This window comes from Carcharodon carcharias, chromosome 10, assembly GCF_017639515.1.
Source record: "Carcharodon carcharias isolate sCarCar2 chromosome 10, sCarCar2.pri, whole genome shotgun sequence".
NCBI lineage: Eukaryota > Metazoa > Chordata > Chondrichthyes > Lamniformes > Lamnidae > Carcharodon > Carcharodon carcharias.
The window spans coordinates 135,479,832-135,495,730 of record NC_054476.1 but is presented as its reverse complement, the minus strand read 5'-3'; the positions used below and the strand labels follow the sequence as shown (position 1 = coordinate 135,495,730).

The 15,899-nt window shown below is 42.8% G+C and overlaps 1 protein-coding gene across 2 annotated transcripts in view; it reads left to right on the top strand.

The window, feature by feature from the left end:
* rad51d (RAD51 paralog D) overlaps nucleotides 1-3,077 on the top strand; it is a 51,888-nt gene extending 48,811 nt beyond the window's left edge. For both annotated transcript variants that reach the window (XM_041197309.1, XM_041197308.1), the window contains one exon: nucleotides 1,776-3,077. In XM_041197309.1, coding sequence (XP_041053243.1) covers nucleotides 1,776-1,801 — 26 coding nt within the window. In that variant the 3' untranslated portion in view covers nucleotides 1,802-3,077. The remainder of the gene's footprint in view (nucleotides 1-1,775) is intronic.
* The last annotated feature ends 12,822 nt before the right edge of the window (nucleotides 3,078-15,899 follow it).

Sequence of the window (15,899 nt, the reverse complement as noted above, 5' to 3'; positions counted from 1 at the left end):
CAGTCTGTAACCTGTTCTTCCCCCGCCCACCCCCAGGGCCAGTCTGTAACCTGTTCTCACTCTTTCCCCCCCCACCCACCCACCCCCAGGGCCAGTCTGTAATCTGTTCTCTCCCCCCCCCCACCCACTCCCAGGGCCAGTCTGTAACCTGTTCTCCCCCCCCCGCGCCCACCCCCAGGGCCATTCTGTAACCTGTTCTCCCCCCCTCCAGCCCACCCACGGGGCTAGTCTGTAACCTGTTCTCCCCTCCCCCCCCCCCCACGCCTACCCCAAGGGCCAGTCTGTGACCTGTTCTCACATAAAACCCATATATTACGACCTCTTGTCTGGTCTGAGGAAGAGTCATACAGACTTGAAACTTTAACTCTGTGTCTCTCTCCACAGACGCATTTTCTATTGTTATTTTATATTGAAACACAAGTTGGGAAAATCACTAATAAATACCATTCAACTTACTGTCATCAGTCCCCCTTTTCACCCCATACTGTGGGCCTTTGCCATTAGCTGGGGCATCTAGATTTAAGCAAAAAATTGGGAGCTGGGGCATTATGTGAGAGATAGGATCGCCCCTTAAGTATTGTTCTCTTCACTGAGCAGTTTCATGGGCAGGAAGTGTTTTCTGAAATTCATTTAAACGCTGTTGCTGTCTTTTAAAAGGCATGTTTGTTCTACAGAAGATGCTGTGGGACAGGGACTCTAAAGCAGGTGTTGCAGAGTTTAGAGCCTCCATTCCTGCTCTATAGTGACGCTCAGTACCAACCATGCAGATTTGTAAGATCTACCTCTGTTTCTATAGTGCCAAAACAACTGCCATTTTATTCCCTCCAGTTTTATCTCCTATTCATCTAATCTGGACATGGGCTGTAATGATCACTTTGTTTTGTAGGCTTGTATTTATAATAAGGAGAAATGACTAGAGGGCACTGGGCTACTGATACTACAATGCTCTTAGGGCAGGTAACAACTCCTCTGAAACAAAGATATGCCTGAGGGACTGATGATTCCCTAATAGTGTAACCACAGTTGAGGGAATTATTGCTTGCTCCTGATAATAGCATGGTCTGGGCACCCACCTTCCCTCGCTATCACTTGTGTGGCCTTGGGTTGCCGCTGCCCAGCACCTTCCATCTTTCCCTGTGGGGAAGGAGGTTCTTCACTGCAGCAGAGTAGTAATTCTCCATGTGTGGACCCAGTATGTCCCTTCTCCATGATCTACTGTCAATCCCCTTCTCTCACCTCCATCTCCTAACCGTATCCGACCCCGTCTCCTAACCGTATCCGACCCCGTCTCCTAACCGTATCCGACCCCGTCTCCTAACCGTTACCAACCCAGTCTCCTAACCGTATCCGACCCCGTCTCCTAACCGTTACCGACCCCGTCTCCTAACCGTTACCGACCCCGTCTCCTAACCGTATCCGATCCCGTCTCCTAACCGTTACCGACCCAGTCTCCTAACCGTATCTGACCCCGTCTCCTAACCGTTACCGACCCCGTCTCCTAACCGTATCCGACCCCGTCTCCTAACCGTTACCAACCCCGTCTCCTAACCGTATCCGACCCCGTCTCCTAACCGTATCCGACCCCGTCTCCTAACCGTATCCGACCCCGTCTCCTAACCGTATCCGACCCCGTCTCCTAACCGTTACCGACCCCGTCTCCTAAACGTATCCGACCTCGTCTCCTAACCGTATCCGACCCCGTCTCCTAACCGTATCCGACCCCGTCTTCTAGCCGATTCAAACCCTAATCTTGTGTGTTTTCTTTTTGCCTTCAGCCTACCAAAATAAGCACAGAGTTTGACATCACTTCCTATGGAACACTGAGCAACCAAGCTGCTTCTTCTCAACACCCTGCTGGTGATCTTGGCAGCAACTAATAAAGCCTGGCTGGACCTTCTGTAAATGTGGAGCTGTGTTTAAATGTTTCTATTACAATGATTGCATAAAGAAAAGTTTGATGAAGATGAGGCCATTACCTCCCCTCACCTTTTGAAGACTGGGAACAGTTCCATGGCTGCCAATTGTCCTTATCTAGTGCCCATTCTTTCTGTTGTGGCTGCAGAAGAGTCAGCCTCCCTCCTTGTTATGAGCAAATGGCCTGTGAGAGGTAGCATTCAGATGTTGGAAATCTCAAGAACCTATATAGTGGTGACCCTCATGTATCCAGGTGTGACAGCAATGCACCGTGCAGTTAGGTTTTATTAAAATTATTGTTTTCAGGCCACAGCTTTAAAGACCTTGAGGTCTGGATGCGACATGCAACTGTAAAAGGTACGGTGTTGTAGTAGATTAAACAGTAAATGCATGGTTGCCTTCATGCAGCAACAACAAACAAGTTGCATTTATATATATCACCAGTGTAAGGTTACATTTTATAGCCTGCATACTGTGTCCATAGTCTTGCCAGAGGGAATTGTTGGGCGGTCTTCTCCTGGCACATTATAAGGCAATCAAAACAACCTTGAGCCCATGTGCACTAAAGGGTGCTGTTGACATGCAGTGCTCTCCAGCTACTTTTGAGCACTCAGCCTTTCTCTCCTTGGGAGTGGGTGACCTGGAATGCTGAACAGACCAGCTCTCCTTTAGTTGGGGATTCAGCTACATTAATGATGCCAGCCAATATGATTGTGATTAAAGAACAATAACCATATAATCTACAATATATTCTATTCAGGTGCAGCATGATCCCTTGAGGCTACATGGACATAGCAATATTATCCTGAAATTTGCAGTCCCTGCCTAATACTGTCGCTTCTGTATAATTGAAGTGTAAATACATTTAATTAATTATGTTAGCCTGTGTGGCTGAGTATTGAATGTGCTTCCCACATTGGAATTGAAAGGAAACAGACTTAAATCCCAATGCTTGGGAAACTGACCCAATGCTGGGTCAATTGTTAGATATCAGGTCGGGCACTGGAGATGTATACTCCCCATTCTACTGCTAAGGGGCTAACAGTGGCTTAAGCTCCAAACTTGAAGTGATCTCATAGTGTGCGATTCTTGCAACAGCCACAAAGTGGAATCTGTAATCATTTTTTAAAAATTAAAATGTATTAAAATTAAAGTTTAAAAAATGATGTAATTTCTTGCACAGGATAGGAAGAGGACATTTTATATGAATAATGATGCAGAAACTTCACTTCATGATAAAGGCCTGCAATTCACCTTCACTGTGATTCTCACGGGTTGTCTCCAGACTTCAGTTGATTGGACAAAGAGCAAACTACACACATGGTGGCATAGTGGCATTGTTACTGAACTAGTATTCCAGAGACCCAGGGTAATGCTCTGGGGACACGGGTTCAAATCCAACCACGGCAAATTTGAATTCAATAAAAATCTGGAATTAAAAGTCTGATGATGAAACCATTGCTGATTGTTGTAAAAACCTATCTGGCCACTAATGTCCTGTTGCCTTACCTGGTCTGACCTACATGTGACTCCAGACCCACAGGAAGGTGGTTGACTCTTAAATGCCCTATGAACAAGGGCAATTAGGGATGGGCAATAAATGCTTCCCTAGCCATCACTGCCCACATCCCATGAATGAGTATATAAAAAAAGACATCCCATTCGATAAGGCCTGGTCTGAGATTCCATAGGGTAGACGTTCTTACTGGCTGTCTGCTTTGAACTGACACACTTATTCTGTCTTCTTGTGCATATTTTTTTAAATATCTTCCCTCATTGATTGACACTCCTGGCACGCTGACTACCTGCTGTATTCATATAAATATGCTGACCTGTTACTGTCAATGCTGTAGAGTATTTCACAATCTTTCTTTTGTAAATACTGATTCTGTGCTAAAATACAGCATTAAATTAACCATTGATCACCTCTAAATCTGCTTCTTCTCTAGACCTGAGTCAGTGAGCTCACAGTCCATCAGCACACTATTGACCAGCATCTTCTCAGAAGTGACCTGTTGCCTTCTCACTACAGTGTTAGCAATTTAAAACATGTCACGTGCAGAGCAGAAAGTTGTTGCTGCAAAGTGTCAGCAGTGGCTAAGTAGTAATGCTCTCTCCCCTGAACCAGAGGCTGTGGCTCAAGCCCCACTCCAGGAAAGTGAGCACAAAATCTAGGCTGTCACTCCCATGCAATACTGAGGTGGTGCCACACTGGCAGAGGTGCTGTCTTTCGGATTAAATCGTTGTCCCATCTAGCCTCAGGTGGATATAAGAGGTTCCCTATTTGAAAGAAGAGCAAGAGAGTTATCCAACATTAATCCCTCAACTGAAATCATAAAAATGGATTATCTAGTTATTATCTCTCTGGGAGCCACTTGTGTGCAAATTGGCTGCCAGATTTTCTACATTACAAGAGTGACTGCACTACATCATTGGCTGTAAAGTGCTTTGTGATGTCCTGAGGTAGTGTAAGGTGCTACATAAAGCATTCCTGTCTTCCTTCCCTCTCCTGGTGGGATAGACCAGGATAAGGACAGGGTGGGATCATGGCCAAGCCCTGGGTTGGGATTTTCCAATTCTATGCTGCTCACCAGCTTGATTTCTTGCTCATTCGTTTTACAGGATAGAAGTCAACAGGCGGATGGAGTGGAAAACCCCAGCCCTGCAGTTTGCTTTGCTGATGCTGATAATTCAGCAATAGCTCTTAACAGTGTAATGAACTAAAACAAAGCAGCAAAAAGACATGGAAGAAATGTTCCACCAGTAGCACAATTGGAATGTGATCCATTTCTGTGCACAGGAAATGCAGGGCAAAATATAAACTGGATTAACTGATCCAAAGCATAGGTAGGTGCTAATCCCATTTTCTCAGGTGTGATCCTGGGAAGATGTGTAACTTGAAGCTTCATTAGCTCTAAACCAGACTGCTAGGTGGAGCAAGTGGACATGAAAAGTCAAAGGGGAAAAGCAAACAGTGCTTTAAAAGGTCATGTAAACGAGGCTAGACTCTATAAATAATGGTCTGTCTTTATCCTTCTTTCCCATCCTGTCCCCATGAAAGTTGATGGTATACTACCTTCCGTACTGCCCAAATAACCAATGAACCAAGAGTTTGTTTTTTGACAATGACAGATTTAATTCTGCCCTCATCCAATATCTATCTACATGTGCACTTCACTTCAGGGAAAGCTGGATAGAATGAGAATAGAAACTGGGTCCTTTTGTGTAGCCCAGAGAATTCACGGGGTGCAATCCCATTAGTTGAATTGGGATTGTGCCTTATGTGGAGCTTTACAGCTGACCCCCACTAAAGATTTCAGGGGCCTGTGTAGTGTAGGGGCCTGCTAGATCAGACCTTTTGTGACATTTTGATGCTACATCCATCCACTGAAAGCCCTGAAATTATCAGAGAATATTGGTTTACCTGGGGTGGGTGGGGGGCGGGCGGGGTGAGAGGGGTGGAACTTCAATTCACACCCAAGCACCCCTGAAGAACGTCTGCCTTTTCCACCTCCACATAGTCACCTAACAAAGGGGAGATTTAAACAATAAGATCAAAATTGCCCCTGATTTAGCCTAGATCCACAAATTGGTCCTATTTCCATTCGTCTTGGTGAGATGGGACCATTTGTACCTGCACTGGGTTGCCAATCCCTCAGAGTTGTCCTGGAGAATCCAGAAATTCTAGATTAATCTCCAAGACACTGTTATGAGTAACCCAGGAGAAAAATCACAGGGGGATTAAATGTTGTCTTTCTTTTTTTAAAAAAAGTCTTTGAGCAATTCTGTTGTTTAGTTACAAAAATATTGGGACTGGGGAACAAAGACTATTTAACTGAGTCGTGAATCACCCAATTGGGTAATGAAGATTGTTCATTTTCCGATTGATGGGAAAAGGCAGTGCACCCCAATCAGGGCATGTTAGGTGATCAATGGACAGAGCGGTGGGGTGGGGAGTTTGGAGGCTGGACATCATGTGATAATTCCTCCATGAATATGTCCAGAGTTGACAATCCTAAGGCGACACTGGTTCCCATCTGAAACTGGAGCATAGGAAATCCAGATACAGGGAGCCCCACCTTCCACCAATATCTATGGCTCGTGGAGCCAATGAAGTAGACCCTCCACAAGACAATTCCTGAAACTCTAGCACAACTGGCATATAAATGAGTTCTCAGCTTTTCCGCCAGAACACTGCCAAATGTACAGCTGGACTCCACCAGACACTTTTCAGAGTCAGCAGCTTTAGACCACTCAAGGACCCCATTTCCCATCCAGCCATGCAGCATCTCCAACAGGTAGCCTGAACCTTGTGGTCTCTGATGCTGTTCTTCAGCCAACAGTCAAGAGATATATAAGAGCAGTATCAATCCCCCACATCCTTCACCCCGCTCCCTGCATACTTACCAATATTCTCCCTTCCCCCTGGGAAGAGAGACCTTAGTAACTTTATCCCAACAACATATAGTTGTTCAGGAAGTCGTCCCACTGTAGGCAGCCACTCAGCCAGTTGTGTCCTGAACAAAGAAAAACATTTTGTCGAAACATGTATTATTTGGCAGAGAGAATATCAGAAGCTACATAATCAAGCTCCATTTCCCCTCCCACTGTGTAGATTGATTAATAGTTAGTGTTTTAACAGCAAAACAAACACCAAATATAACATTCCAGAAAATGGTTGGCATTAGATTAGAAAATCTATCTCCAGCCTCGCCTGACTGTAATCATTAACCAATAGAAACTATACATAGTGGGTCACATTCTAAAAATCAGACTTTCAACTCTGCTGATGGCTGTACAATTAAGTACCTCCTTTCGCTGGGCCAGGCTGCACGGGCTGGTTATGGAATTCATGGTGTTGCTAACTATTGGAGTCTTGCCTGCTGTAATATGTGGTACAGTGCTTCTGTGCTTTCCTAAATGATATATTTATATTTAGTTTTTAACTTGACTAATTGATGCAGTTGTACCTTTTTCACATTTTAATTCTTTTTCTTATAAGATTTGCAAACATGATCCAATATGGATGCTAGCTTGGGCTGCATCTACTGGGATAGTAATGTTACACTGTTAAGAATTAGGATCCTTTGTTGGCAGTGATCAGAGCAGAGCACCCGGCCAGAAGTATACAGGGACTACATAGCCTTTTGAGGGTGATCAAGGGCTGAATCTCTGTTCTTGTGGTCTATCCTGTAAGGGGTCTGTTGGGCATCACCCAAGATGACATACCTGATAATGAAAATTCTGAACTAAGTTAACTCCCTGGCAGAATGAATAATAATGTGTGAACAAGATCGGGTCACAGTACATCAGGGCACTGCCGGTAATTAGTGCTGACCATCACTAATGGAATCTGGAGAGATTGAACTGTCACCAGGGGTAATGACTCTTCCATTCAGCTCTGGATAACCCTGCAAGGCCCTACCATAATAGAGAGAGTGATTCCAACTGGGCAAGCAGTGGAGAGCACACGTTTATAAACTGTGTGGTTTTAGCTGGTTAAACTCCAACAGTATTCACTGTGCAAACCAAACCTCAGGTCTACAAACCTACAGCCAAACTGTTTGGATCTAGTTAAGTGTGGCATGTTCCAGTGGGGGTCAACAGACACATTCTACAGTAAAGTCCCGCCATTTGCAGACGCGGGGGGACGGGCTACATTCTTGGAAAACCTCACAAACAACAAATTCACAAATGGCAAACACATTTTGTAATGGATGTCAAATAGAGAAGTTCCAACAATTCAATAATGTGATATGTACAGAGAATAAAAGAGAATTAAAACAATGTTTTAATAAATATAAAGATGTCCTGCTGTTTAACAAAATAAGAAATGTTTGGTGGTCACACTTACCTTGATCATAATGTGATGGGCTTGGAGGTTTATTTGTATTGAGGAAAACAAGTTCGACATGTAAACATTTCATTGGCTTGTGTTTCGACTTAGTGATTAAGTCCATCGCATGCTAAACATCTGACTAAACAAGAAATGTGTGCTCAGGGCATGATACTGTATTTTCTTTCTCTCAATGGATGTTGAAGAGTTTGGTTTTTTTTGGCATCATGTTTCCTTCTCCAGCTAAGAGTGAGGCACTGCAATCTATTCATACTGGTCTGGTATTAAGATCTGGTTGATGTCAATGCCAATACCTTGTTGTGGATCAGAGAGTGTATGTGTAACTAGTATCAGGGCAGCTTGATTGTTGTAATCCTGTCTAAAGTCAGACGGAGCAAGTCAATAAAACAACCTAACAATGAGGAAGATCAAAGCCGAAAAATTACTTTTGGTGATACCTGTGGTTAGTCACTGAACATATTTCTAACATTTCTCTGTCATCCATTTGAAAGATTTATGAAACCAATCAGTTAAGTTTCTTAAAATGGCTAATGAGCATACAAAAAGAGTGCAATAAAAGCACTGGGCCCATCAAGACCCTTCCCATTGGAACACACAGCAACCAAGTATACCCAACTACATGATCTGGGAGCAGCAAGGAATGAAATGGCCAACTCAGAAACAAACTCAGGAATTCACCTTCAGTTTTCAAAGGGAAATGTGGAGTCCATAATTGCTTGTAATCCAAGCCAACCACTTACTCTGTAGAATCTCAATACAAAGGAAGTCATTCAGCCCATCTTGCTTGTGCTGCCTCTTTGAAAGATTTATCCAGTTAGTCCCACTCCACTCCTCATTCCCCATGGCCCTTTTCCTTTTCAGTAATATATACAGTTATAAATGGGATTATCTAAATGGACATGGAAAAGCCCTCCCCTCAGGAGCTTGTCAAGTTTCTTTCAAAGTATTGCAGCAAATACATCGGCTACCAAATGTTTTGATAATATCTTCTAGAGACTGTGAGAATAACTATTTCCTTTCATGTAATCTAACTATTTGCCTATAGTTTTCATATGGTTTTACCATCTATATCCATTTCAAATAACCTATCCAGCCAAGCTGTAACCATAAGAACAGGAGTAGGCATTTAACCCCTCAAGCATATTCCACCATTCAATGAGATCATGGCTGATCTGCAACCTAACACCATATACTTACCTTTGCCTCTTAACCCATTTGGTTAACAAAACTCTATCAATCTGAGATTTAAAGTTAACAACCTAGCATAAATTGCCATTTGCAGGCAAAAGTTCCAAACTTCTGCCATGCTTTGTTTGTAGAAGTGTTTCCTAATTTCACTACTGAAAGGCTATGTTCTAGCTTTGAAGCTTTATCCCCTTGTCTTAGACTTCCCAACCAACGAAAACAGTTTCTTTCTATCTGCTTTATGGAATGCACCGCTTGAAAGGGTGGTGGGAGCAGATTCAGTTGTAAATTTCAAAAAAGAGCTGAATAAAAACTTGAACAGGGAAAAGTTGCAAGGCTTTGGGGATAAGGGAGAGAAGTTAGGCTAATTGGACAGCTCTTTCAATGAGCCAGCACTGGCACAGTGAGCCGAACACCCTTCTATGCTGTATCATTTTATGACTCAACTTTGATGAGCACGATCCTCTGCAAAAAAGAAAACAGCCTCATTAAAACTACTGTTTGTAAGAAGTTGTAAAATGAAAGTAGACATTCAGGTTCTATAACTAATCTCTGCCAGGCAGGCAAATAGTATTGGGCTTTGTGACCTTTGGTCAGGAACTAGAAAAATAAATCAGCCATGGTTCTCTTTCCAGATCATTAACACATAACTTTTTCTAGAGAGTATCTGGGTGATCAAGTGTGCTTACCATAGGAGAGAGCACAATTGGGTTTCCCATGCTAAAAATACCTTAGTACCACTCACCCACCTAGACTCATGCACAAAGAATGGTTATTTGAGAAAAGTACCTGAAGCCTAAGGAATCATAATTCAGCTTCAGGAGAGTAGGGGAGAACATTAGAAAAAGATACATATACAGATATTGTAAGAGAAATATATTCATTACAGAGGCTTAAATGTACTCATTGTAGTGGGCCATAGATCCACTAGAACATAAATTCAAACATTGGACAGCGAGTAGCACACTCACCTTTAATATTATGCTCTCTATGTTCATGATGATACGATAGAAGATCAACTTTGCAGCAATGAAGAGGTAATTAGAGGAGGAAGAATTGAATGGCCAGAAAATCGAGTAGAAGGAAGTGTGATGACTTACTTTTGCCCTGTTGGATTCCGACCCTATCCAGTCAGCTGGAGATACTGCAACAAGTACAAGAGTTGGAGTCAACTGAAAAATGTTTATCGCGAAACAGCACTTCAGGCAACATGCAAAGGTTTGTCTTTAGAATGGCAAAATCCCTTTTCCAGTGACCTGCCTCTTCAATATTTGGGAAGCCACTTTTAATTGAGTTAAAAGTCCATGTTAAGTTTCCAAAGTGTTGTACAGTTCTGTATTTGCTGCATGTCCTTATCAAATCAACTCAATCTTAATATTAGAAAATTGACAAACCACTATTAAGTTCTTCAAATCCACTCACTATGGATGCCAGCCTGTCCCAGTTACAACTACAGCCCCCAAGCCCTAGTCAGTCAACACAGTCAATTCAATTCCATGGTCACTTATATTTCAAACTCATTGGCTTGTCCTGTTTGATTTTTATGAGGCTGAAGGTTCAGAAAGGTCAATTTTTTGCTCTGTTACCAAACTGGTGGATAAGTTCTAAATTATAATGCCTGGAATAGCATCAGCAATTTAAGGTGCAAGTACAGTTACAGAAAAAAGGGTTTAACATTTCTATCTGGCATGTGTGGCTCTGGGGTGGGTATCTCAAAGGCCCAAGAAAGCAAAGTGTTTAAATGGTGACACCCCCACACCACCCCACTCTGGTGTAGTTACATCAGTACATCCTTTTCCTCTGTTACTGTTGCACAGGCAGAACAATGGCTTTGTAAACCATACCTAGTGATCTCTATATAGGTATGCAAGGTAATCTTATGAAAGCTTAATACAGTTGTACCAAATTCATCTCTTCAATAGGCTAATGGGAGCATTAATTCAATTATATTAAACTGTCACTGAGATTAATCTTTAGCGTCTGATACTTCTCTCTGCAATTTATCCCAGGTTTCAATAAATTTAGAACCTTAGTTAGTTTGAATTTCTCCCACGCCCAGTGTTGGAGAGTATACTATCGTGGTGAGCTTGGAGTTGTTGCCCCTATACCAAAGAATGAGATTTCTACCTGTAATTTTTTAACCATCTGCTTTTATTTATAAACCAGGGGATGTGAACACAGTCCCCCATTACCATGAGTTTTGCAGCTGAGTATCCTGCATTTGGGGACATTGCAAACGTCAGCACAACTGAAGTGCAGTAGGCTATCCTCGTCCTGGGAAACCCTTTCCTTTTTTACCAAAAATATACTTTATTTATAAAATGTATAAAAGTACATTACATACAGTTTAAACTTCACATTACATAGGTCTGGACTTTTAGGTTTCCAGTGGGCAGAGGGAGGCAGAACAGGAGGTGTGTTGTCCGCTCACTCCCGGCCCCCGTCGTTTCACCATGGCAAATCAGGCATCAGCTGGCAAATTAGTGGCTGACCAGCAGGAAGAACAGCCAATTAGCATTGGGGGGGGGGGGGGGGGGGGGGGGGGGGGGGTGGCTGCTGCACACCCAGTCGGGCTTGTAGGGCAGGACGTGCGGCGGGAGAGCAGTTAAGCCATGAACAGGAAGTCAGTCATGGCCACCAAATTAAAGGAACACTGGCACCGGGTTAGTGGCAACCTCAGGAGAAGTCCATGTTTGGTGACAGCACTCTTTGAAGAAGGTAGCATCCGCAGTAATACTGCAGCAGTGCAGCAGCAGCAATGTCCTTCAGCTGCCTGGACCGCAGGGCACACCTGTCCTCAAACAGCTGGCTCCCTCTGTCTCCTTCTCCTCATTTCCTCCTTATTGGAGGAGCCTTCTCCAGAGTGCACAAGACAGCGAGTTCTTGTTCCTCTGTTGAAGTCTTCAACCTCCAGGATAGCCCTGTTGCAGGCTCCCTTCCATCTCACTCTCTCCTTAGTTATAATGTCAGCCTAAAAACAGTGACGGAATAAAGTCCACTAATAGCCAGACGCTGCCTCCTTCCACAGCAGACTCTGCTGCTACATGCAGCCATGGTCCAATTTGCAAATCCTTTTCATCCGCCCTTGTGCCGTCTCCTCATGCCTGGCATAAATCATTCCCAATGTCTTGTCCATGCAACTACCGAAAAATGGAGTGGGGAACAGAAAATTGCAGTCAATTGGCCCTTTATAGAGATCAATAGCCTGCTAGTTGTCTTTTTTTTCTGTGGGCTTTTGATTTCAGCACTTGCTCGTCTTCTACATTATTGGAGACTGGTGGGATGATGCAGATTGCCAACACAGCGTCATCATGCTGTATTTTATTAAGCACAGAGGTTGGGAGGCCCAATTTGTGGCTGTAAAATCCAGCCCATAAAGTACAAAACAGATCAGTTTCTTTCAACAGAGTATGTGACATTCTGAGGTGCCTCACTACTCTTACAGTTACTGCTTATATTCACAATATTCATTTCATGTCAAATATACAGCCTAGTGGTCATCTAAATTATACTGGCTGAAAATGGTATTCACAGACCACGACCATGGTGAAGGTTAAGGAAAACCTCACATTAAGTTGCTGAGCTCAAGCTGTGTGGTGGCCAACACTCGATCTCTACCTATCTTCCAATTATACTTTCTGTAAAGCCACTACATACTTCTTCCATGACTCCTACTTAAGACCCATTAGATCAGTATTCCAAAGTCACAATGTCTCATGGTATCGGGGATGAAAAGGCTTCGCACGTGATCTCAGGACATAATATGAACTGCCTAATCTGTTTACATGCACAGAAAAGGGTAAGCGTACAAGAATCCAAATATATGCTAGATAATGATGATGGTAACAGCCTTGCAAATTTGACTGTCTAATTTGCATTTTTCATACATCTGATTTTGCCCCATAACCTTTAATGCTATAGAAAATTTATGAAGGAACTATCTTTTAAGCACAAAACCAAAATAGATTCCAGAGATAAATTTGGCTAACATAGCTTCTCTAACAGTTAGACATAGTTACAATAACGTGTATTAATATCCCTCCATGAACAGAGGTGCTTCACAAATAAGCATAAGGAAAATGGGTGACCAGTCAAGAAACAAAGAGAATTGAAGGATTGGTTAGAGAGCTGGATCTTTGAGAAGCTTCATCTACAGGCAGTGGAAGATACAAAATGATGGTCAGGGTGCCCGTATTTTGCAGATACACATGGCCCAACAACCTGTGAGGAGACACTGTCAATAGCCATTTTCTTTACACCACTGTTCATAAATAGCTTTTATGTATTTACATTTGCTTTCCTCTCATCCTTAAAGATGTTTGCTAGGTCTTGGTTGTTCTTATTGCCCACTTCCTTCACTAGTCAAACGTTAAGACTACTTAAATGACTTCCGTCAGCCCATTGCCTTTGGAATTCATCAGGGCTCCTAATATTTCATGAATGATTTGTTTGCTATGAATATATTTATAAACATTTTACATTGTGTTTTATGTTCCCCACAATCTAAACCTTATTTCCTATTGTAACTCCTGACCAGTTTCTTAATTTTCTGTACATGTCTGTAACTGTCCTTTATCTTCATCTATTCTTGCTTCAACTTTAAATCTATACTTGAAAGTTTTTTTTTCCCCTTTAACCTCCCCCTTGCCCATTGGTTCTGTTCCTCTCTGCGCTTTCTTGGACTCGAACTCAAGTTCTGTGGAAGGGTCATGGGGACTCGAAACGTCTTCTTCTTCGAGACTTCTTCTCCGCCGATGCTGCCAGACCTGCTGAGTTTTTCCAGGTAATTCTGTTTTTGTTTTTGTTTTGCCATTAATTTTCTTGTTGCCCTCATCTATTCCATTCATCCTCTTCTGCATCTTTCCTCCAGTGGTACACAGATATTCTGTATACTCGGTAACTTGTGTCTTTTTTCATCTAACAATGTGTCCAGACATAGCCCTCTAGGTTCCAGACTGGACCTCTTATTACCCTCATTTCGTCAGGTTTTCCTCAAAATTACAACCCTAATGTTGAGAATCTTTGCTGTACTCCTCATTTTAGGTTCACCCATGTGTTCACTCACTCAGGTGCTGTTTCCAATATGCTCTCCAACTATAATCCCCTCTACCACTCCTGCATAGTATCAGGATCAGTATTACCCATTACTCTGCCACCCCTGAAAAACCATTGATGTCTGTCACGCACTGACGTTTTGCCCTGTAAGACCTTCTTGTTCTTTTAGTCCCATGTTAGATTTCCCAACAAATTGGGAAATACCCCTCTGGTAAACATCTCTCTGACCAGTTTGCTCCTCCCAGAAATGTTATAGGAACGGAAAACCTTCCCTTCCACACAACACTATCCTCAAGCTGCAGGCTGCTGTTGCATTTGTTTTTCCTTAACCTCATGTGTAGCACCAGTAGTAATCCAGACATGATCACCTCTGACCTCTGAAGCTTCAATCTAGTCCCTAAATTGTTAAACTCCCCTTGCAAGACCTCCATCCTACTCTTCCTATGTTAGTTAGGGGTAATATATTAGCTTGGATAGAGGATTAGTTAACTAACAGAAAGCAGAGAGTTGGGATAAATGGATCTTTTTCTGGATGGCAAGCTGTAGCTAGTGGGGTGCCACAGGGTTTTGTCCTTGGGCCCCAACTATTTATAATCTATATTAATGACTTGGATTCAGGGATGGAAGGTACTATCACTAAATTTGCAGATGACACCAAAATAAGTAGGAAAGTAAGTTGCAATCAAAGGTTACGGGGCGAAGGCGGGAGAATGGGGTTGAGAAACTTATCAGCCATGATTGAATGGCGGAGCAGACTCGATGGGCCGAATGGCCAAATTTCTGCTTCTATGTCTTATGGTCCTATGGTCTTGTAAATAAGAAATTTACAAATGGATATGGACAGGTTAGGTGAGTGGGCCAAAATTTGGCAGATGGAATTTAACATGGATACGTGTGAGGTTATCCATTTTGGTCGGAAGAATAAAAAGGCGACTTATTATTTAAGTGGAGAGAAACTTCAGAATGTTTCAGTACAGAGGGATCTGGTTGTCATCATGCATGAATCGCTGAAAGCTAGTATGTAGGTACAGCAGGTAATAAGGAAGGCAAATGGAATTTTGGCATTTATTGCTAAAGGAATAGAGTATAAAAATAGGGAAGTGTTGTTGCAATTGTGCAAGGCATTGGTGAGACCGCACCCGGAGTACTGTGCACAGTTTTGGCCCCCTTACTTGAGGAAGGGTGTAGTTGCACTGGAGGCGGGTCAGAGGAGGTTCACTAGATTGATTCCAGAGATGCGGGACTTGTCTTGTGAGTAGAGATTGAGCAGTTTAGGCCTATACTCACCAGAGTTTAGAAGGATGAGAGGAGATCTAATTGAGGTATATAAGATGCTAAAGGGGACAAACAAAGTAGACATGGAGCAGATGTTTCCCCTTGTAGGGCATTCTAGAATGAAAGGCCATAGCTTTAGGCTAAGGGGTGGTAGATTTAAATCAGAGATGAAGAGGAATTACTTTTCTTAAAGGGTCGTGAATCTGTGGAATTCACTACCTCAGAGATGCAGTGAATGCCGGGACACTGAATAAATTTAAGGAGGAGATAGACAGATTTTTAATTAGTAATGAGTTGAAAGGTTATGGGGAGAGGGCAGGAAATTGGAGTTAAGGCCGAAATGAGATCAGCCATGATCGTAATGAATGGCGGGCTGGCTCAAGGGGTTGAATTGCCTACTCCTGCTCCTAGTTCTTATGTTATTATGTTCCCATATGTACCATGATTCCTGAATGAGGGGGGCTATCCCCTCTGCTCCATTGTGTCTCTTATTTGCACCTTGGAAACAATGATGTATAAACATCATTGGATACTTGGATTGAATCTGCAAAATGCACTCCTATCCACTAAATGTGGGATACCCCCACTACCAGTGCTCATACATAAATCCTCG